General features: G+C 36.6%; 1 protein-coding gene across 1 annotated transcript in view; it reads right to left on the bottom strand.

Annotated features, from left to right (window-relative positions):
- LOC108409545 (THO complex subunit 2-like) overlaps positions 1–25,390 on the bottom strand; it is a 105,250-nt gene that overhangs the window by 57,464 nt on the left and 22,396 nt on the right. The window contains 5 exon segments of the mRNA XM_073211738.1: positions 8,149–8,315; positions 21,851–21,984; positions 22,525–22,646; positions 23,494–23,564; positions 24,996–25,047. Coding sequence (XP_073067839.1) covers positions 8,149–8,315; positions 21,851–21,984; positions 22,525–22,646; positions 23,494–23,564; positions 24,996–25,047 — 546 coding nt within the window.

Below are 25,390 nucleotides of genomic sequence, written 5' to 3'. Positions count from 1 at the left end.
CCTTAGTTTTCACTTCCCGCTTGTGCAGAGCCTGAAGGTCAGCCAGAGGAAAAGGCTTAGGGGTCTTCGCAGCTCTTTTCTGAGCCCGCATTCAGTTCTGAGCATGTACGTGGCCATTTTTCCTGCAATTCCCTGGTATATGAAAGAGCGTTTTAAAAATCCTTATTCTCCCACGTATCTCCTTATCCAACTCCTTCCTTTCTAGGCTTTCAAGTCTCTCTATTGCTTATTTGATTGCTGTCTCTTGCTCCAGGCTGCTAAAGCCAATAGTTGTGCTTTTAAATGCTTTTCCTAAAACTACCCCAGCCCTGGGGATAGCACCAGTCTGGTGAAACAAAGACAGGCCCTTGCACCAGTCCTTCAGGAAGCAGCCAGACAGGTCACAACCCACAGCTCTTTGAGAACAATTCTTTGTATCCTCTGGCATTAGCAATCTGCACTAGGAATGTGGGCTTCTATCGTCTCACAGACACCACCAATCTGGGTGTGAGCGATAGTAGGCAAGCAGTTTAAGACACCACAGTGCTCTCTTACCCCAGACCAGCATCTTCTTTCTTCACCAAGACTTTTCTTGGTCGCTTCAAGTTTTTTGCTAAATTCCAGAGTTCTGTAAAAGTTGACTGAGAGTTTTTGCCAATTCACTGGTTGCTTTTATGGAGGGACAGAGCTCTGGACGTCCCTACTATGCCATTTTCAGTGATGTCCTATTGCTGCTATCTGTGGACCCCTGGTCACTATCCTTCATTTAGCAATGGCCTTCACTGTCACTGTCTTAACTCTATTCATTTCTTAATTTTTGGAGATTTTCATATATACGTAAGTGATCCTTCCATCGAGCTGCCTTCTCAGTTCCTTGAATTCCTCTCTTCCAAAGACCTTCTCCTCTACACTATTTCAGCCATTAGCTCCATATCCTAAACGTTAACATTACCAATAGCTACAACACCTCCAATATGCTGATTTCAAGTACCCACCCTCAAGTGGGTCCTTAATGCTGCTGGCCAATCATACTCTATTTTCTCTTGTCCATTCACTGCCCTACACAACTATTTCCTACCCTCTTTCCTAACCTCCATACCTCCTCTTTCATCCTCTCTGTCAGAGGCTGACCCTGCTTCCTATTTCAGCAAGAAAACGGGAGCAATTAACAGGACTGCTATAAACTTTCACCACCATATATACCCTCCTACCAACAATTGTACCTACATATGCTGCCTTTCTACCTATTATTACAGATGAACTCTCTATGCTCATATTTAAAGCCAACACATCCACTTATGCCATAGACTCCAGTCTATCTTACTCAAAACACTATTCCAATAATTCTCTCCTCTCTCCTACATCTCCAGGTTTCCTCCTCTCCACTCAGTCGTTCCCATTAGCATGCATATGTTCTCTTTCCCATATTCAAAAAAACCCTCAAGCTCACATTCTCCTGCCAGCTACCACCTCATTTGTCTGTCCCTCTTTGTAGAAACTCCTTTATATAGTTGTCTATTCTGTCTCTAATTTCACTCTCCCCATTCTCTCTTAACGCCACCCTAACTCTACCAAATTGGCTACTTTAGACCTCTCTGCTGATAAATCCAATGATCAATTTTTAGTCATCTCAAATGACCGCCCAGAGGCATTTAACAGAGTTCATCATTCCTTCTTCTATATAGCTTACAAAAAGATGCTACATTCTGTTTTCCTCTTACTTTATATGTTCCTGCTATACCTGCTTTGCTGGTTCCTCCTCCTCTCCTGGGCCCCTTAACATTGGCGTACCCCAAGGCTCAGCTGTTGATTCTCTCCTCTTGTCTCTCCATATTGAACCCTTGTTGAGTTTATACAGTATCACCACTTTAAATATCTACATGCCTTTGACACCAATATTCTATCACTAGCCCATTCTGTTCTCTTGGACACCAGATCCATATATCCAATTATCTACTCAACATCTGCACTTGGATATCTAACACAACCTCAAACTTAACCAAAACTAAATTCCTAACTCTTATTCTCAACACTCCAAACCCATTCCACCTAAAATTTACCCTATCCCAATGATGACAACATCACCTTTTTAAATGGTCAGTCCAAAAAAAATGTTAAGATAGTCCTTAACTCTACTTTCTCACATTCTGTATCTAATCCATTAGCAAATACTACTGACTCTACCTTCAAATTATGTTCAGGATCTTGTCAACTTCTACTGCTACCATAACCATATTGATTCTTTGAAAACCTAAGCCAAAACACAAATGCACTCTGTCTTTTTGTCTCTTTTGTCTCTTCCTCACACACTCACCACTCATGTCACCGTTAGAGGTGGCTACTAAAGAGGCTCCTCACTCTGCCAGCTAGTAACTAATGGGGGAAAAACTAAAGCATTTTCCCTGGCTTTCATAGGAACTTCATTTCAGGGTAACCAAACAACCCAAGTTTATAAGGGACAACTCTTCTTTATAGAAGAATGACAGCTAATAAATGTAGGGGGCATGATAAAATTATTGAATGAAAAATTTGGAACTGCTAAGGAAATAACTGATTCAGGAAAGGATCATCCATCTATTCTAAGACACTTAATGTAAGGTTGATGAAAAACTGGATATTCACATGGTACCAATGTGACAAACTACAGATTACTTGCTATTGGCAAGGACGGAAATATTATTGTATAATGGAGATATTAGACTGTCACCAGTATTCTAGAATGTTAAAAGTCAGACAGATATTAGACATTATGTTATATGAAATATATAGTACAACTTATGAAATATTTCTGAGATAAACATTTCACCTGAACACAGTCAAGACTTTAGACCTAACTCCAAATATAAAAGACAGGGGACAAAGAACAAATTAAACCAATCATGAAAAAGTAATTAGATAAATCCAAAAGGCAGAGTCTTCTATGGGAATGGTCTCTTCAAGAAGTCAATGCCATTAATGGTAAGGTGGGCACTATTCTAAACTAAAAGAGACTGATGAATCCTAACAATCAAATGTAATGTTTGGTCTTTGGATTATCACGTGAATGAACCAGCTATAAAATTTCAGGGATAATTTGGGAAATATGAATGTGGTCTGAGTTCACTATAACGATGGCAATCTAGTTAGATATGAAATTGGTATCATGGTACACAGAAAAATGACCTTTTAAAAAGCACACACTAACATATGTAGGAGTAAATGTTCATGATATCAGCAATACAAATAATTATTTCCAAAAAAGTATACCAACATGTTTATAAACTTGCTTCTAAGTGATGGGCTATGGGTATTTATTTCACTATTCGCTCTTCCCTATATGTTTGAAAATGTTCATAATAAAGTGGAAAAGAAAAAGAGAAATAAAATGAAAACACAAAGTCAGAGCATATCACTCTCCTACTCAAAATCCTCCACTGGCTTCATCCAGCATCAAAGTTAAAAACCTTGCACTAGGCTCTGTGTAATGTGGCCCCTCGTGTTAGACCTCATCCCCACCGCTCTGCCATTCAGTCACCCTGACACACCCACATCAGTCTTCTTGCTATTCTTCAACACAACAGGCATGCTCACACCTTAAGGCCTTTGCACTGGCAGTTCTCTTAACCTGAAGGTTCTTCCCCAGACTTTCTGCACATTTACACCCTCACATCTTTTGTATCTTTGCTGAAATCTTACCTTTTTAACAAGGTCCACTCTCTCCATTCTACTCAAAAATGCAACCTACCACTCCCAACACTCCCAATCTTCCTTATCCTACTCTATGTTTGCCCCATCACAATGATCATCTTCTGACATACAATGTAACTTCCTTTGAATGTGAGGATCATGAAGGCAAGGATTTCTATTTGTTCACCCCAGCACCTGAAACATTGCCTAGCACACAAGAGGTGCTCAATCATTATTTCTTAAATGAATGAATTTCAGTTATAATACTGACTAACCATGGAACCACTATTACTATTATTATTTTGTCTTGAATCCAGGAATGAAGGGGCTGTGATATGGGGGAGAGTGATCATCTTGCTCTTCTTTCTGATGGCAAGACAACTCCAGCCCAAGAGTCCTGGGGTACCCTCACACCTTCTAGTACTCCTTCCTTCCTCCTGTCCTTTGTGTTGACCCTCATGTTGTCCTGAAACCCTCTACTGCAGTAATCCCTGTTAGGAAAATCAATCAAATGTGCCTGCCCAATTTTCCAAAATGGTCGTGTGCTCTAAAACTGCTTATATCCCCTACTATCCTTCCAAGTCAAAACATCCAGTATGAGCAGGTTGAAACCAGAATAAAATAACTCTCACTGACTTCACAGCGAAATAATTAGCTTTGCCAAAATGTCTTAGCAATGGGGGGGAGTGGGAAGAAGCCTGTCAATCCAAATAATTCCCAACTGGTGAAAATATGGGCTGTAGACAGGAGGAGTGAACATTTTCAGGTAGTGATAGGAAGAGGGGAGGGAGGAGTAAATTAAGGGACCGATAAACAGGGTGACCATAAATGTCCAGGAACCAATTCCCAGGGGTGTAGCCCCTAAGCAGTTCCTGATTTTTTTTTTGAGAGGGCATCTCTCATATTTATTGATAAAATGGTTGTTAACAGGTAACAACAATAAAATTCTGTACAGGGGACACAATGCACAATCATTAATCCACCCCAAGCCTAATTCTCATCAGTCTCCGATCTTCTGAAGCACAGCGAACAAGTTCTTACATGGTGAACAAATTCTTACATAGTGAATAAGTTCTTACATGGTGAACAGTACATGGGCAGTCACCACAGAAACTTTCAGTTTTGATCATGCATTATGAACTACAAACAATCAGGTCAGATATGAATATTTGTTTGATTTTTATACTTGATTTATATGTGAATCCCACATTTCTCCCTTATTATAATTATTATTATCATTATTATTTTTATTTTTAATAAAATGCTGAAGTGGTAGGTAGATGCAAGATAAAGGTAGAAAACATAGTTTAGTGCTGTAAGAGAGCAAATGTAGATGATCAGGTGTGTGCCTATAGGCTAAGTATCTAATCCAAGCTAGACAAGGGCAACAAAACATCCACGGATGCAGAAGATTTCTCTCAAAGAAGGGGGGGTGAGGTTCTAAGCTTCACCTCTGTTGATCCCCAATTTCTCACCTGATGCGACTGTGCCTGTCTTAGGTTGTTCCTCCCTTGAGGAATCTTACCTGTCTCTGGCTAGCCAGTCATCTTCCGGGGCCATACAGGGAAATGTAAAGTTGGTAAGTGAGAGAGAAGCCTTATTGTTTGAAAAGGTTAGCTTTTTACTTCTTTGCAGATTTATGCCCTGTGGGTTTTATGCCCAGCATTTGTCTTGAGGTATCTTTACCACTTGGAAGAATTATGATACTCGGTAAATTCGATATGAGGCACTAATTCGATTTAATGGTTGTAATTAGGAAGGAAGAAGAAAAGCTATAGAAGTAGCAGACAGAAGAAAACATGGGAAGATTGGTTATTTCTTTGACATATCTTCTTGTAGAGTAAGCTGAGCATGTATAGGTTTTAAACTACTAATTAAATTGCACACACACATTAACATAATAGGAATACAGTTACATATCCAAAGCAGACCTACAATTACCAGCCATCTCCAGTGAAACCAAGAAAACCAGTTAGGCACCCTAAGCATCTGTGAAAACTTATCTGTGATATGATGGATATTGTCTAACTGAATTTAAACAGTTTGAGAAAAATCATACAATTTAAAACAACATATTCCTGGGAACTGTTCACATCCCATATGTTCTTTTAACAGTAGATAGTCTGTAGTCTCAAGATTTTGGAGCGCTGCAACTTGCACTTCTCCTAATTCTTAGCAGTTCCTGATTTTATGACTTTCCTTCCTTTACCTCCCACACTATAAAACTTCTAACACTAACACTTTTCTTCCCTTAACCTCAAGGGTCCTTAAGACTGCAGACTGTCACAACAAGATCACTTGGGCAATAGAAACAAGGGAATGGTGTTATAATTTGAGGGTTATTCTTTCTAATAATAGGTTATTTCAAAATCAAATATTTTTTGGTTGGGCATTTCTCATATAAGAAAAAGACATTCTATTTTTGAAAAAAAGGGTTATTCCAACATTGTCAAGACCCCCAGGGATATTTTAATTCAGCCCAAAAAGTGTTACCATTATGAGGAATATTTTCATATAAAAATTTCAGTTCTAAAACTTGCAATACTTGATGTTATGCAGTGGATTATCATTATTCACTGCACTATGGTCCAAGACCTACAATTTCCAAAGCCCTAACCTATACTCTAGTCATGCATGCTCAAGTTGAATTTCAGCTACCCTGTCATGTCAGCAGTTGGCTTCATGTTCTCAAACCCAAAACAACCACAGTGCCTCTTAAAATGTGATTAAATACTTTTTCTCTTTGCCTGTACTAACACTGGCACAGTGGCCTCCCTGGCTGCTGGTGAAACAGGGGACAGCTGCTATCATCAATTCTTGAACAAAGATAAAGTGCTCTTGCATGAAAACCCTGCCATGAGTCTTGTTTGGTATCAAAACAGTATACGTTTTCAAGTTCTCATCTGACTTCTCTTCTGCAACATCCCAAAAAATGGGAAATCAAAGATAAGCAAAGGTAGTAGGTGATATTATCATTTGAAAATCCTTAAAAAACTGTATTATTATCCTAAACTTGACCTTCAGAGAACAGGAATACACACTCTTCACCAGGGTATCCTCAGTGCCTAGCAAAGCAACACCATTATCACAAACACTCAATAAATGAGTATTTCTTGACTAGCTAAGTATCCCAGGCAGGAAAACAAATTAGGAAAGCTATACCAACAGGACAATGGAGGCCTTATTATGTTAAAATCCTCCATGCTATCAACAGTTATCTTCCTAAAACATAGATCACTCATTTACAATTAGTGAGCATTTACTATAGGCTAAGTAGTAAATTAATTCAGAAAAATTAGTAAAACACAGACCTTGTCCTACGTGGCTTACAATCTTGCAAAGGATGTAGATATGTTTTATTCTAATATAACCTGATAAGTACCAGAATTCTGTGCCAAGTTTTATGAGAATAGAGATTAAAAAGTGACTAATTCTGCATGGGTGAAGTGTCAGTGAAGAAATTACAGAACAAGAAGCACTTGATTTTAAAGAATAAATAGGAGTTCACAAGATGAAAAGACAGGTGAGATGGTTGGGGAAGAACACTTTTCTAGTTATAAAGAACTGCATGTAAACAAAGGTTTATACGTAGCACTGTCTTTACCTAAATGCAGGAAATGGCTAGGAATTTCTTATGATGAGAATATTAGGTTTAAGAAAATGAAATCACTAAAGATGAGGGTAGAAGGAAAGAATGGGGCTAGATTGTGAGGAGACTTTCTACCATGTTTGGAAGTTTGAATTTCATTCTGCAGGCAGAGATTTTTGTGCAGTGTGTCAATTACATCTATTTTAGAATGTAATAGTAATAATATTAAAAATGGATTGAAACAGAAATAATCCAAAGCATAGATTTGTTAGATAATTACTATAGTGTTTTAAATGAAAATTTATGCTATGATATGCCTTAAGAATTTATTCACATCCATAAAAAATTCCAAAGGTCACTGTGATGGGTACTATCTATTCAGTAAAATTCTAAATCAGCACAGATATCAAGGGACCTTGACAATCTAAAGTGCACCTAACTTTCCAACTTCACTTCTGGTCCCTTCTTTTCCCATTTTACAATCCAGCCACATCAGATTATGTACCATTTCTTCAATCTGTTGCATACATTCATACTGTCATGTCCTCACTCTCACAGTACTTGTTACGCCTGCATGGACAACTCTCAAAAAAGTTCTACTCATCCTCCAAGAACCAGGTGAAAAAAAGGTCGTATCTCTAAGGTCCTCCCCGATTCCATCTCTTGAAAGGCAAATATTTATTATGCTTTCCTCTAGGCTTTCACATCAAACCATTCACCCTACTAATATAGCACTGATCATCTTGCTTTGTTACCTATCCATTTATCTTCTCTCCTCTGCTTGAATGGCTGAGCTGGAGCCAATCATTTACAAACAAAATCAAATTAAACTGTACATATAAAATGATGAAATTAACCTCCCCCTCTTTCTCCATTGATATACAGAGATACACATATACACATTTTTTTATTACCTGATAAAACTTGAACTTGGATCCAAGAATATGACACAGTGTTTGCGGTTCACACATACTCATATAAGATTCTAATAAAGATATAAAGAATTCATCATGTTCTGGCCTGCATTCAAACACTTCTAAAATGACATCCAAAACTCTACTGGGATCCAGATTAAAGCATCCTGCAAGAGATGAGATACACACAAATTCAAAAGTGATTATACATCATTTCTACTGAAGCCATTAACTTTCTGGGACAACCTACATAACAAGATAAAAATGTTTCTAAAAACAACTTCCTTTATAAATTTGCTTCCCCTTCCCCAGAAGAATATCTTCATAATTTTCAAGATCATCAAGTCCATTCCCCACATTTTACATATAAGAAATGTGACTTTCCCAGCATTACAAAGTGGGTTAGTGATACAGCTGAAGCTCAGGATCTGCAACACTAAGTCAAGTAAACTTTCCTCTTTGCCACACTGTCTCATCAGTTACTGATTACTCTCGCTAGTGAAAGAGATAAACATTGTTAACTCTTAGCAAAATATGAAAATCAAACAATGCATTTTACAAGTTAAGCAACTAAAGGAGATTTTTTAATGTTTTATATAGAAGTACTTTGAATGTTTACAAACAGTTAAAAGCTCACATTCATGAACGCAGAACATACTGTTAGAATCATTTTTTAGTTTATTTTACATACACAACAAAGCTACAGAAAATAATTGTACCACTGATTTATACTTATGGTTTTGGGCAGCATTTATAAAGATAAGCAAGAGAGAAAGAAAAAAATAAGGTAGAGCAGGAGGAAAGAAGCACTGAATAAGTGCAGATGGCTACTTATCCATGCTAACCCCTTAAGGTAAGCTCAAAAGGGCCAATGGACACATATTTAATAAACCTGCCTATCAGCCACCCTACTCTTAGTAAATTATTACCTCTATTTGCATTCAGCTTCAGCTGCTGCCATATTATATTATAGTGCAGTGACATCATATACGCATTTAATTTATGAGAATACAACCATTTACACACAGCAAAGAAAATGATAGAAATAAACATTAAATTAAATGATACAGGCAATTCTACCCACCATTCCTCTCAATAAAATGTATACTTATGACCCAAACTCAGCATGAGATGTTAATCTGCTATGCCATTTGTATCAGTTCCCACATGTCTTATGCATTAAGTCAAATAGAATTCTAGTGTTTTAAATTACATATTTTTTCATTAGACTCAACCCGTACACACAAGCTAACCACTTCACGGTGGCAAGCAAATAAACACTGGCTAATGCAGCAGAAAATGGAACTGCGCTGAACTTAGGGAGAGGCATTATGTCAAACACTGTACCTAACAGATGACTTTGGGGATTTTTCAAAGAAAATTCTTACATAACCTATTTTATAAGATTTCCAGAGTTACTCCTATTAAATCTGCAACTATACTAAATGCTATAAAACTCATGTCTGATTCACACTATCTTGGCAATTACTTAGAAAACCAAATTCTTCAAATACTATAAGTATTTCCTCTTTTAATGAAATCTGAAGTTAAGAACACATTTTTTTTTTCCATTTCACATACTAAGGAAAAAATGAACTAACACATTGATGATGTCTTACTGAAAAGAGTTCCAATTTTTACAAATTCTCCAAAAAGATATTTACTTAAAGTTCTGGGAGGAAAATGTCTAAATATTTTAGCCCCTCCCTGTAACCCCAAAAAGTATGGCTCTCAAATAACAACTGAAAAAGTAAAATAAATGTAAAAGTGACTCCAAAATAGCAATTAGAATTTTTAAATGCTACTAGAAGAAATATAAAATATGAAATGGTACAACTACTTTGTAAAACCAGGAGTTTCCTTAAAAGTCAAACTTACACCTCCCATATGACCCAGCCACTTCAATCCTAGGTATTTTCCCAAGGGAAGTAAATATCTATGTCCACACAAAGACTTGTACACAAATATTCCTAGCAGCTCTATACAATAGGACACACTCACCATCAACATATGAATGGGTAAAGAAATTGTGGTACAGTATATTTGTAGTATATACAGTGGAACACCACTCAGGAATAACAAGGAAAGAACTGTTAATATATACAACATGCATGAATCGCAAAATAATGATGCTGAATGAAATAAGCAAGACAAAATAGAACATTCGCTATATGATTCCATTTATAAAAGAATTCTAGAAAATGCAACCTGGTCTATAGAGTCAGAAAGCAGGTCAGTGGTTGCCTGGCGAGGCAGTGAAGGGGAATGAAATAAAAAAGGAGGAAATTGGGGGGGGGGAGGAGGTAATAGAAACAAGCATTATCTAAGTTGCAGTGAGGTTTTCACAGGTGTATACATATGTTAAAACTCAAGATGCTCTTTAATTTGGACAGTTTATTATATGTCAATTATGCCTGAATAAAGATGGGAAAAATGCCTCCAAACTGCTAGTAACATTGACAATAAACATTATCAAAGGAAGATCTAGCAAATTCTCCAACCTTATAACTACTCCTACGTTTACTAAATGTAAAGATTCAATCATTATATAAAATGAATAATACTCTCGCAGAAAGGACAAAAGATACACTGAATATAATTTTGAAAAAAATGGCTGGCTTATAATTAATTACCCATTAAGCTACATATACAAAACGTGTATATAAGTACTACAACAGCAACATGTTACATGGAAATGTTGTTTCATTCACATTAAAGTTTACATTTTTAGTTTCCTATAATATGAACCAATGACATGTTTTATGAAGCAGTGTTACTCTACTGAGACTTCTATCAATGACCTGCACTGTCAACTATCTACTAACTTCTTTCTAGGTGCAATTTAAGGCAGTAATCTAGAAAAGGCAGTATATGCACTTCTATTTATAACAGGTATCAACCTTGCATCTTTCAAAAAGAAGAACTGGCTAATGAATTTACTATTAAATGTCTCAAATAGCATCAGTTAGACCAATAAATTGGGACTCTAGTAACAATCAGTAATCTTGAATGTCCAAAGTAATTTTTTTCTAATGGCAGCTGTGGCAGAACATTGGCACTCTTGTGCTCAAGCATCTTAGAAGGCTCTTGTCCACCCTAACCATCAGTAATCATGTGACCTTACACGAGAACATAAGCTTAGCTCCCTACCTCTTTCACCAGCTACATTAAGGAATATTTATAAGCACATATAATATCTTTATGACTTTTGAGGAACAGACAAAGGAACCATATCAGAAGGGAACAAGTGGGAAAATATAGAAATGGTGAATCTGTAATGGTGAAATTCCTTCATTTCAATAAACATAAATACCTACTATATACCAGATGCTTGTGATACAGAGATTAATAAAATGCCTTCTCAAATCTTGAGGACTTCACACCTTTTGGGTGATAGATCTTTGAAAAAATGCACTGAAAAGTAACTGGAGTTTCCTCAAACATGGACAAGACAGCCAGTGTATGGAGCAAGTGATTTTAACTAGAGGAAAAAATATAATTAAACTGACAATGGTTGTTTTAGGAAAAGGCCAAATTGAGATTCTTAACAGGAAAAAAAAACCCAATGTAATATTGTAAACATGATTGAGAGAGATGCCTAGCCCATAATGTCAAACAATATGATAGCTCCAGTAACCATGTGTCTGATATAACAGACCTTCCAATACAGAAAAAAACTTATTTTGAATAAAACAACATGATCTGGCATCTAGAATTCACTTTAGAAATAGGCTATACTATGGTCTGAATGTTTGTCCTCCACCTCCCCCCCAAAAAAAATTCCTGTGTAGAATTTCTAATGCCCAATATGATGGTATCAGAAGGTGGGACCTATAGCGAGGATGGGGTGGGGTGGAGGGGATGATTAGGTCATGAGAATGGAGCCTTCATAAATGAGGGCAATGCCCTTTAAAAAAAGAGCTCCCTTGCCCCTCCCACCATATGAGGATACAGCAAGAAGTCAGCAGCCTGCAACCCAGAAGAGGGCTTTCATCAGAACCCAAACATGCTGGTGCCCAATCTTGGGTTTCCTGCCTCAAGAACTGTGAAACATAGCTTTTTGTTGTTTATAAAGCCACCCAGTCTGTGGTACTTTGTTACAGTAGCCCTAATAGACTAAAACAGGCAAATAAAAGCCTGTGTTAGACTATTTCTAAGAAATAGTATTTGCAAAACCCTGCACATAGGATCAAGGCAAGAACCAAAGATGCTGGTGCCCAATCTTGGGATTCCTGCCTCAAGAACTGTGAAACACACCTTTCTGTTGTTTATAAAGCCACCCAGTCTGTGGTACTTTGTTACAGTAGCCCTAATGGACTAAAAGAGGCAAATAAAGACCTATATTAGACTATTTCTAAGAAATAGTATTTGCAAAAAACAGCACATAGGATCAAGGCAAGAACCAAAGATGTTGGCACCCAATCTTGGGTTTCCTGCCTCAAGAACTGTGAAACATACCTTTCTGTTGCTTATAAAGCCACCCAGTCTGTAGTACTTCGTTACAGTAGCTCTAGTGGACTAAAACAGGCAAATAAAAACCTATATTAGACTATTGCTAAGAAATAGTATTTGCAAAAAACTGCACATAGGATCAAGGCAAGAACCAAGGAACCAAGATGCAGAAAAATGAACCTTGCAAAAAAAACAAAACAAAATGAAAGTATAATTATAAAAAAACTAGTGATGAGAACACCAATTGCTATCTTCTTTTCATAGTAGAGAAAAACAACTTCTTCATAACTAGTATACAGTAAAGAAACTTCAATAAAGCAAAAACTTAAGCAGAGGAGGCAGTCAACTGGCTTCCCTTTCAAAAGGACAGCAGACAGCTAACACAGTAAGATGTTTCTAGGCTGAAGGGCCCTTATATTCAGACTGGACCCAATACAAAATATTAAGCATACTCGAGATAACATAGTCAAGGGGGTTAAATGTCCCATAATCTGTCCAAGAATAAAATCATTTGGCTTGGGTTTTTATTTTGTGTTTAATGTTTTTGTGGTCATTTGACAAGCAACCACATTTAACCTGTGAGACTCAAGAGGCAGAGACTCTCACCCTACCCCCAGCCAAAGCTACAACCTTGGACACCAGGCAACAAATGAGAAGGTCCTGAAATTTGATGAAGAGGTCTCTGATTGAGGGTGAGTGGGACAGGACTAGAGCCTAGGCCAAAGAGATCATGAGCCACTACACCCAAAACCAGAGAGAAGCATTTTCATTCTTTAAAACTAAACTCAACTAAGCTAGGTCCATAAATAATGTTACTCAGCACTTTTGATTTAGAGCAGAGATTAGCACACTACAGCCTATGGCTCAAATCCATTCAGATTTTGTAAATAAAGTTGTACTGGAACACAGAAACAATCATTTATTTAGATACAGCCTGTGGCTTCCTTTATACTACAATGGCAATGTTGAGTAGTTCCAACAAAAACCATGTGGCCGACAAAACAAAAAAAAAATTTACTATCTCACTCTTAACAGAAAAAAGTTTGCTGACCACTAACTTAGAAGAATACCTAGCCACTACTTTCTTTCGAAGGGCATTCAGAAGAGTAAAGTGCTTATGGTTTAGTTCAGCAATCAAAGGAGTCCAGCTCTAATATCCTCATCTCTAATTTATTGTAGATGTTTTCTGCCATCTTGATGCAGGGATGGTTTGTGTGGGATCTATCATGACAGCTCAAGAACTTAATGATCACTATCCTATCCACTCCTATTTGACAAGTTTTTCAAATTTAGTGTCGGGTTTGAAAACACAACCACATGCAGGCTCATAAAAGTTCTGCTTCCTTGCTTTTTCATGCAGTAAACAACCCCAGGCTATCAGCAGGCTAGAAACTGTTTTATATTTAGGATATAAACATTTTGATAAACCAGAATCTTGTAGGGAACAAGTAACTACCCTTTAGTTAAAGGGTAATAAATAAGGATGCTCCTGATCACACTAAGTACCATCCTGTTCCCCCACCACAATGTCAGGGGAAGGAAGGTAAGAATCACTACAAACTGTACAAGAAAGGGGGAAAAATGCAGTCATTTTTCAACAAGTATTTATCCAGCACCTATATATCAGGCACTGAGGTTAGAGATACTAAACCAAACAAACAAAAATCCATGTCCTCATGGAGCCTACATTCCAGCGGGATTGGAGAATAAAATGCATTGCATGTTATATGGTGGTAAGTGCTCAGAAGCACAGTGAACACGAGGCAGGCCTGGGGGAGATGGCAGGGAAGGCTACACCCAGGAGGTGACATTTGTGTGCGTCATAGTATGCTTGATACTAGAAGTTTAGCCCATAAAATCTAACTGTTCATATTCATGGAATATCCATTATGTCGTGAGCTTGCACTTGTGATTCCAACACTGTTCTTCGGGGACAATAACATAATCAGTTCTCTGAGGGCAAAGTTCAAAAAAAAGTAAGTAGCATCCATTTTCCCAGTTAGATAAAAACACACCTTCAGGAAAACCCCGCTTTCAAATGTTGCCAAAATAACAAGGAACCAAAATAAAAAGGTATAAATTCACAAGGACAAAGACTAGAAGAAACAAGGCCAGATAAGATGACAAGATATAGGCAAACAAAGTGAAAAAAAAACACAAAAAAACAGGTAGGTACTTACACAGCACAAAATTTTTATGTGGGAAACACCATCTTAGGAAAGTGCATAGCAGGCCATAAGGAAAGACAAACCTATAGGAAAGCAGTACTGACAGGCATCTCAAGCTAGAACAAAATGCTGCAGGAAAAAGGTACAGCCTACCCTAGAAAGAGAAAAAGAAACCCTACTGGAGGATTTTTTAAACATGCCACTGCCACACAGGTAAGGAAGAGCCCTGCAGGCCTAGGGGAATACAAGTCTTGGTGTGGAAACAGAAGGAAGTAGCAGAGAGAGTAAATCAGCTGCCAAAACTAAACTTACTTCAAAGAAAGTAGAAATTTTAAACTAAAAGCATCTTACCTTCTATACCAAAAGCATAAGCTAAAAACATGATCTTTACTAAAGATGACTGTAGTTAAACATAGTTTTATCTGTGTTCCTACTCAGTATAACATTGGAAGAACTGTGTAAGGATCAGGATACTCCCCACTCTTAGTCATACATAAATTTAAAAAACAGGGAAAGAAGTTGAGCATAAACATCTCTTAAAATATAACCAGGGAGGATTAAAGATGGTGGCATGAGAGGAGAGACAGAGGCTTCCTCCTAAAACTGGATACAACAAGAAAATACAGTTGGCACAACTAATCCTGAGACAGCAACAGGAAAGAGGACGGCGCCAGACTGCATACACCTGGAGAAAAGAGCAGACCTCACTGAATCGGGGTTGGAAAGCTGGGACAGGTGGAGTTCCTGGGAAGACTGGGTTTCTGGCAGCTTGTGGAAAGCAGGGATCCATATCTGGCTACTCAGGGACAAAAGCTTATATCTGTGTGCTTGGTTCACTAGTTCAGGCAGTGGAGACAGGCACAGCAGCTGGGAAGTGGGGTACAGCTCTTCCCTCCCCACCAGGCACCAATACCGCTCCACTGCGACCACCAACATTGCTTCAGGGGATGAGCAGCTCCAGAACAGAGCTTCTGGACACTAGAGGGCGCCATGTACAAATATGAAACACCAATGAAACCAGGTCCAGAGTAAAATTACTAATACAACTCCCGAGAAAGATTTCAATGATATGGACCTCGTGACTCTTCCCAAAGGGGACTTCAAAATAAAAATCATCAACATGCTAATGGAGATACAGAAAGATATTCAAGAACTCAGGAATGAATTCAGGATGGAGATCCAATCGTTGAAGAGCACGATGGAGGGTATTAAAAGGAGGCTGGACATGGTGGAGGAGACGATAAGTGAAATAGAAACTAGGGAAGAGGAATACAGAGAAGCTGAGGCACAGAGAGAGAAAAAAAGGATCTCTTAGAATGAAAGAATATAGAGAGAACTGTGAGACCAATCCAAATGGAACAATATTCCCATTATAGGGACACCAGAAGAAGAAGAGAGACAGAAAGGGATGGAAAGTGACTTTGAGGAGGTAGTTGCTGAAAACTTCCCCAGTCAAGGGAAGGAGACAGTCTCTCAGACCATGGAGATCCACAGATCTCACAACATAAGGGACCCAAGGAAGACAACACCAGGTCACATAGTAATTAAAATGGAAAAGATCAAGGATAAGGAAAAATTGTTAAAAGCAGTCAGAGACAGAAATAAGATCATAGACAAAGGAAAGCCCACCAGGCTAACATCAGACTTCTCAGCAGAAAACTTACAGGCCAGAAGGAAGTGGAATGATGTATTTAATGCCATGAAGCAGAAGGGCCTGGAACCAAGATTACTTTATCTGGAAAGATTATCATTTAAATTTGGAGGGATTAAACAATTTCAAGGTAAGCATAAGCTGAGAGAATTTACCTCCCACAAACCATCTCCGCAGTCTATTTTGGAGGGACTGCTATAGATGGAAGTGTTCCTAAGGTTGAATAGCTGTCACCAGAGGTAATAACACCACAGTAAAGAAATTAGAACAGCTAATTACTAAGCAAATGCAAAATTAAATTAACTATCTCCAAAGTCAATCAAAGGATAGACAAAAAGTACAGAATATGATACCTAATATATAAAGAATGGAGGAAGAAAAAGGAGGAGAAACAGAAAAGAACAGTTAGATTATGATTGTAAAACCATACTAAGTGAGTTAACTTACACTCTTAGATAGTAAGGAAATTAACCTTGAACCTGTGGTAACCATGAATCTAAAGCCTGCAATGGCAATAAGTACATACCTATCAATAGTCACCCTAAATGTAAAGGGACGGAATGCACCATTCAAAAGACATAGAGTCACTGAATGGATAAAAAAACAAGACCCATCTATATGCTGCTTACAAGAGACTCACCTCAAACCCAAAGACATGCAGAGACTAAAAGTCAAGGAATGGAAAAAGATATTTCATGCAAACAACAGGGAGAAAAAAGCAGGTGTTGCCGTACTAGTACCAGACAAAATAGACTTCAAACCATTGAAAGTAACAAGAGATAAATAAGGACATTACATAATGATAAAGGGGTCAGTCCAACAAGAGGATATAACCATTATAAATATATATGCACCCAACACAAGAGCACCAGCATATGTGAAACAAATACTAACAGAACTAACGGAGGAAATAGAATGCAATGCATTCATTTTAGGAGACTTCGACATACAATTCACTACAAAGAACAGATGCACCAGACAGAAAGTAAGTAGGGACACAGAGGCATTGTAAAACACACTAGAACAGATGGACCTAACAGACATCTATACAACTCTACATCCAAAGTCAACAGGATACACATTCTTCTCAAGTGCACATGGTTCTTCAGAATAGACCACATACTAGGCCACAAAAAGAACCTCAGTAAGTTCCAAAAGATTGAAATTGTACCAAGCAACATTTCACACCACAAAAGTATAAAATGAGAACTAAATTGCACAAAGAAAGCACAACGGCCCACAAACACATGGAGGCTTAACAACATGCTCCTAAATAATCAATGAATCAATGACCAAATTAAAATAGAGATAAAGCAATATATGGAAACAAATGAAAACAACAACACAAAGCCCCAACTCCTGTGGGACGCAGTGAAAGCAGTATTAAGAGGAAAGTATATAGCACTCCAGGCATATTTAAAGAAGGAAGAACAAACCAAAATGAATAGTCTAACATCACAATTATCAAACTTGGGAAAAAAAGAACAAATGAGGCCTAAAGTCAGCAGAAGGAGGGACATAATAAAGATCAAAGAAGAAATAAATAAAATTGAGAAGAATAAAACAATAGAAAAAATCAATGAAACCAAGAACTGATTCTTTGAGAAAATAAAACAGATAAGCCTGTAGCCATACTTATTAAAAGAAAAAGAGAATCAACACACATAAACAGAATCAGAAACGAGAAAGGAAACATCACGACGGACCCCACAGAAATACGAAGAATTATTAGGGACTACTATGAAAACCTATATGCTAACAAGCTGGAAAACCTAGAAGAAATGGACAACTTCCTATAAAAATACAACCTTCCAAGACTGACCAAGAAAGAAACACAAAATCTAAACAAACCAATTACCAGCAACGAAATTGAAGCGGAAATCAAAAAACTACCCAAGAGCAAAACCCCCGGGCCAGATGGATTTACCTCGTAATTTTATCAGACATACAGAGAAGACATAATACCCATTCTCCTTAAGGTTTTCCAAAAAACAGAACAGGAGAAAATACTCCCAAACTCATTCTATGAAGCCAACATCACCCTAATACCAAAACCAGGCAAAGACCCCACCAAAAAAAGAAAATTACAGACAAATATTCCTGATGAACTTACATGCAAAAATACTCGATAAAATATTAGCAAACCGAATTCAAAAATTCATCCAAAGGATCATACACCATGACCAAGTGGGATTCATCCCAGGGATGCAGGGATGGTACAACATCTGAAAATCCATCAACATCATTAACCACATGAAGAAACAGGACAAAAACCACATGAGGATCTCCATACATGCTGAAAAAGCATTTGACAAAATTCAACATCCATTCATGAAAAGAACTCTCAACAAAATGGGTACAGAGGGCAAGTATCCCAACATAACAAAGGTCATATTTGATAAACCCACAGCCAATATCATACTGAACAGTGAGAAGCTGAAAGCTTATCCTCTGAGATTGGGAACAGACAGGGTTGCCCACTCTCCCCACTGTTATTCAACATAGTACTGGAGGTCCTAGCCACGGCAATTAGACTAAACAAAAGAAATACAAAGAATCCAAATTGGCAAAAAATAAGTCAAACGGTCACTATTTGCAGATGACATGATATTGTACATAAAAAAAACCCTAAGGAATACACTCCAAAACTACTAGAACTGATATCAGAATACAGCAAAACTGAAGGATACAAAATTAACACACAGAAATCTGTGGCTTTCCTATACACTAACAAAGAACTAATAGAAAGAGGAATCAGGAAAACAATTCCATTCACAATTGCATTAAAAAGAATAAAATACTTAGGAATAAACCTAACCAAGGAAGTGAAAGACCTATACCCTGGAAACTATGACACTCTTAAGAGAATTAAAGAGGACACTAACAAATGGAAACTCATCCCATGCTCTTGGCTAGGAAGAATTAATATCGTCAAAATGGCCATCCTGCCCAAAGCAATCTACAGATTTGATGCAATCCCTGTCATAGTACCAACGACATTCTTCAATGAGCTGGAACAAACAGTCCAAAAATTCATATGGAAGCACCAAAGACCCCGAATATCCAAAGCAATCCTGAGAGAGAAGAATAAGGTGGGGAGGATCACGCTCCCCAACTTCAAGCTCTACTAAAAAGTCACAGTAATCAAGACAGTTTGGTACTGGCACAAGAACAGAGCCACAGACCAGTGGAACAGAATTGAGACTCCAGACATTAACCCAAACATATATGGTCAATTAATATAAGATAAAGGAGCCATGGACAAACAATGGGGAAATGACAATCTCTTCAAGAGATGGTGCTGGCAAAACGGGACAGCTACATATAAGAGAATGAAACTGGATCATTGTCTAACCCCATACACAAAAGTAAATTCGAAATGCATCAAAGACCTGAATGTAAGTCATGAAACCATAAAACTCTTAGAAAAAATAATAGGCAAAAATCTCTCGGACATAAACACGAGTGACTTCTTCATGAACATATCTCCCTGGGCAAGGGAAACAAAAGCAAAAATGAACAAGTGGGACTGTATCAAGCTGAAAACCTTCTGTACAGCAAAGGACACCATCAATAGAACAAAAAGGTAACCTACAGTATGGGAGAATATATTTATAAATGACAGATCCGATAAAGGGTTGGCATCCAAAATATATAAAAAGCTCACACACCTCAACAAACAAAAATCAAATAATCCAATTAAAAAATGGGCAGAGGAGCTGAACAGACAGTTCTCTAAACAAGAAATTCAGATAGCCAACAGACACATGAAAAGATACTCCACATCACTAGTCATCAGAGAAATGCAAATTAAAACCACAATGAGATTTCACCTCACACCAGTAAGGATCACCACCATCCAAAAGACAAACAACAACACATGTTGGCGAGGTTGTGGCAAAAGGGGAACCCTCCTACACTGTTGGTGGGGATGTAAATTAGTTCAACCATTGTGGAAAGCAGTACGGAGGTTCCTCAAAAAGCTAAAAATAGAAATAGCATTTGACCCAGGAATTCCACTTCTTGGAATTTACCCTAAGAATACAGCAGCCCAGTTTGAAAAAGACAGATGCACCCCTATGTTTATTGCAGCAGTATTTACGATAGCCAAGAAAAGGAAGCAACCTAAGTGTCCATCAGTAGATGAATGGATAAAGAAGATGTGGTACATATACACAATGGAACATTATTCAGCCATAAGAAGAAAACAAATCCTACCATTTGCAACAACAGCGACGGAGCTAGAGGGTATTATTCTCAGTGACATAAGCCAGGTGGAGAAAGACAAGTATCAAATGATTTCACTCATATGTGGAGTATAAGAACAAAGAGAAACTGAAGGAACAAAAGAGCAGCAGAATGATAGAACCCAAGAATGGACTAACAGTGACCAAAGGGAAAGGGACTGGGGAGGATGGGTGGCAAGGGTGGGATAAGGGCAGGGGAAAAGAAAGGGGGCCTTACGATTAGGATGTATAATGCCGGGGGCATGGGCAGGGATATGCAATACAGAGAAGACAAGTAATGATTCTACATCATCTTACTACGGTGATGGACAGTGACTGTAATGGGGTTTGTGGGGGGCACTAGGTGAAGGGGGGAGTCTAGTAAACATAATGTTCTTCATGTAACTGTAGAATAATAACTAAATGAATAAAAAATATCTAAAGAGAAAAAAAAAATATATATATATATATATATAACTAGAGAAGCAGGAAATACAACTTCTCCAAAAGGTCTCAAAACCTAAGACATCTAGGTGTTAGATAATCTTCCCTAAGTTAGCACAATACCTAACCATTAAGAGCGACAATTCTTTCCTTTCTTGAAAAATCAGGACTACCTATTTTTCTACCATTCATTCCTCCTTTTTATAGAAGCCAACTATTTCCTCTATATACTCAATGCAAATAAAAAGAATAATGCTAAAGAAAGATTTATTTTTAAAAATTCTCATATAAAAATAACTTTCCTGTTACACTTTTATACCACCTGCTGCACTTACTTTAACAGGCTGCTGTAAAGATAAAATAAGGTGTGTTCAATGTCCCTGGTAAAGATATTTTGTAAAGCAAGTTCACAAAAACTAAACATCTCTGCATTTCAAGAGTTCAGCGTAGACTTTGTGTTTCAACTGCTTACTTTATTTTCTGCTCTCTATAAAATTATTGAGAAATACTTAAAAGTTGAAGAGAAATACCAGAGAAACCAGAAACTAATACAAACACACAGGTAACAGTGACAAAAAGATTTGTCATCATCAACTTAAATTTTTTATTACTGATAAAATCTTAAAAGAACAAGTTTAAAAACACATGCTCTCATTTCTTAATTAAAAAAAAACTATAGGGAATGCACTCATTTTGTCTTTATGTATATCCTCCAATAACTAAAAAACTCATTTCTTATTAACATACCATGCATGTCTTACCTATTAAAGATTTGATATTTTCTACGATTAAGTCACTAGTAATATTGCCAGATAAATCTTGCCCCAATTCAGCAATCAGCTTCGCATAACCTTCATTCTCTTCTCTTAACAAATTGAATTTTTGCTGCTTACAACTGAAATTAGATAAACATCATACAGGGGATAAAATTAATTTCAATTAGCAAGCTTAATTAAGAGTACTGTACTCTTTTCATTGAATATTCTTATCTCTCTCAGATAACAATACTAAGAATTGTTGAAAAATTTACCTTTGTTTATCTTTTAGGATAGAATGATAACAATAGTTCAAAGAGACAATTACACAGGGAAAATCAGTAACACAAAGAATAGATATTGCTAATCCCAAGGAGCAACAACAAACCACTATTTCCATCACTCAGGATATACCCTAGAATATAGCCAGTTGTAAATTATTTTAAAGCACTGAACACTATTTCAACTTCTAATATGGGAAAAAATTTATACTAGTTTCACACAGGCCACGTTCAATGCTGACTCAGTAATTACAGGCTACTTTTAAAAGGAAAAAATAGGAGACACATGGTAAGAGCAACATAAAAAACCTTCAACTGCCTTTAGAAACTTCTAGTATTCAAAACGAGAGCTAACAAAACACACTCAGGTGTCTGCAACAGAAAGGTACGTGTACTTACAAGAGTTTTGTCTTGATTTTAACTGACTTTTGATTGAACTGCTGTGATTGTTCGGTAAGCCCTAATGATTCCAAGGTTTCTGGATCCAGGCGTTCCTTTAGAACTGTGTCTGAAACTAAATACTGCATTAAAAAATATTAAAGGCCATTTATTCCTTAGCATTCCAACTACACAACCACAATATTTAAAATATATAATATATTTATTTATATTGAGTATATTTCAATATATTCAAAACAGCTTTTCCCAAATACTAAAATAACACAAAAACGTATCAATTTTTAACAATAAAAAAGCTTAGAACTTCAAATGAAAAAAAATGAAGACTGCAAATATTGAAAAATGTGACATAGCTCTTTAAAAAAACACTCACTAAAAAATTAAATTCATGCTGTACACGGCCTACAAATGACAAGAACAATCGATGAAATTCTGATTAAAATTGAATCTGTCAACTGTATTTTAAGATAATACAGCACTTTGGTCAAATTCTAGCACAGCAAAGACAAGGACATTCTTCCAGGTCTGAGTAATGGCATTTCTCCTTGATTGTAAATGTATAAACACAAAATGGTTTATTAGACAATGATTATGACAAGTTCTAGAATTTATTATTTTTAAACTACCTTCATTTCTTTTCTCCTTACCTAATCATTTAGGAAAAATTGCTCAGTTTAAAAGCTGTCCACATCATTTCTACTCACTTGATAGATGTTTACCTTTCTCTCAGGAATTTATTAGGTCAGGAATACCACCTAAGGTTTTATACGTATAGATAAATGATATGGTAGCATGCCTACCTCATAGAAATAATTAGTATGTCTAATTTTACAAATCATTCCATTTCAAAACCCCAATCTCACCTTAAAATGAATAGTCAACTAGATGTCAACATCCTCCTCCATTAACGTGTTTACTGTAATTACAAGTGTTCAATGGAAAATGTAGAAAGCGTTTTTTAAAACTTACCAAACATGCTAATACCAATTGTGTAAAATAGTCACTCTTGCTTTTTTCTTCTAAACAATTTGTCTCAGTATCTACAGTGGAGGAAAAAAAAGATGAAAGTTTGACATATTTTGCTAGACTCTCTCCAACACTAAACTAAGATACTTAATTTTCTTTAAAACTAGCTAATTTTGAAATGCTCATTTGGAAAAAAAATCTGAAACTATGGTAAGCATGAGCTGTCCTCCATATGCATATGAATGCTTAGAATTAATTTCTCCTTATACTGGAGACTGACCCTGTGACCAATGGCATACCCATAAAAAGGTAAACCCATAAAATGGTAAGTAGATTACACAGAAGCTGCGTGCTATGGCACTGGAAAAGCAACAAAGCTTCAAAAAAAAACCCCACTGTTTTCAAAAATGGAAATATTAAAGCAAAGTTTAAATGACCACATGTCACAGATACTAAAGAAGAAATTCCTTTCTTGAGTGTTAAGTTGAACTGGGTGACAACAAAGATCTCTTCTGACATTAAAGATCCTATTACTCAGGAAGTTCAAAACTCTTGACCTTGGCCACCTTGTTACCATGTACCATGTACTACTATTCAAGCTACCTGGCCATCAGTTCTATGAAAAGACAGTATTAAAATATATTTTTAATATCCTATTTTGAGTTATAATTCTAGTCAGCAAACAAAAATATATTCAAGATTTTTATTTTCTTCCTACTGAAATCTTTTTTAAAAGCTGAGACCTCCTTGTTGTATATCTGAAACCAATAAAGATTGCATATCAACAATACTTCAATAAAAAAACTGACCTATTTGTCGAATAATTTTCTGAAGTATGAAAGAAATAAAACAATTAGCTCCAAATGCCAAGCATCAAAAATTTCAACTAGAATCAGCAAGATTACAAAGATGATTTTAGGATTATTACTTTAGCTAATTACATACTATTATTTTAAAGTCAACTCATACTTTAGAATGTGCTATAGAAAGCAGCACTGATATTAGGGATGTATTAAAAGTGGTCCTCTAAGTATTGTAGGGCTCTCCCCAGACATCCTACCACCGCTTTGCTTCAGTTTAGTTTCTACCGCCATCCGTGAGAATTGAGAGAAGGGGATTTATCATGAAATATACCCATGTTTTCTTTGCCCTTCTCCATTTTCCCTTCCTGGACAGTGCCATTTCGCAATATCCTGGCCAATGTAGCTAACTTCAGAAAACTTAGCCTTCTTATTTGAAATGGCTTAATTTAGCTTCATTTTATATAAAGATACATTCTGAAAACTGAATTATAAACTAAAACTAGCACTAGTTTATAAACAATGATCGTACTCACATTTGACTTAAAATACTATAGTCTCTATAGAGTGAAAAGATATATATTCTAGATTTATAAAAACATTTGTACATTGTAAAATACTTACTTTGGAAGAAAACATTTTAACATAGTACATTAATTTAATAAACAACACTTTTTACAGGTGAAATAAAGGTTTAATACCTACCTAATATGCAGAATACATCAGCAAGAATGGAAGGCATATCCTCATGAAATTCCTAATTTTAAAAATATAATTATTCATAATAAAACACTACAATAGCACACCAGCAAGTACTATGGCTTCAGAATAACAAAACCCCAACACCGCTGTGTTGACATGGAATAAAATTCTTCATGTTTCATAATATAGAGAAAATAAAGAGACAACAGCTGGAAAAAAATGTTTGAATTTCTATCATTAAATAACTTGATAAAAAATAGAAACCTAAATAAAATAAACACCAGGAAATATTAAAGAGCACAACTGATTGAAATTTTTCCAATGAATTTTCATGTTAGAAACCACTGGAATTTGCAGTACCTCCCACCTACCTAAAGAAAAACTGTTAAAAATGGTTT

The sequence above is a fragment of the Manis javanica genome, chromosome 1, assembly GCF_040802235.1.
Source record: "Manis javanica isolate MJ-LG chromosome 1, MJ_LKY, whole genome shotgun sequence".
Classification (NCBI taxonomy): Eukaryota; Metazoa; Chordata; class Mammalia; order Pholidota; family Manidae; genus Manis; species Manis javanica.
Note: the sequence above shows the minus strand (reverse complement) of the source record. Positions and strands in the feature narration are given on the sequence as shown.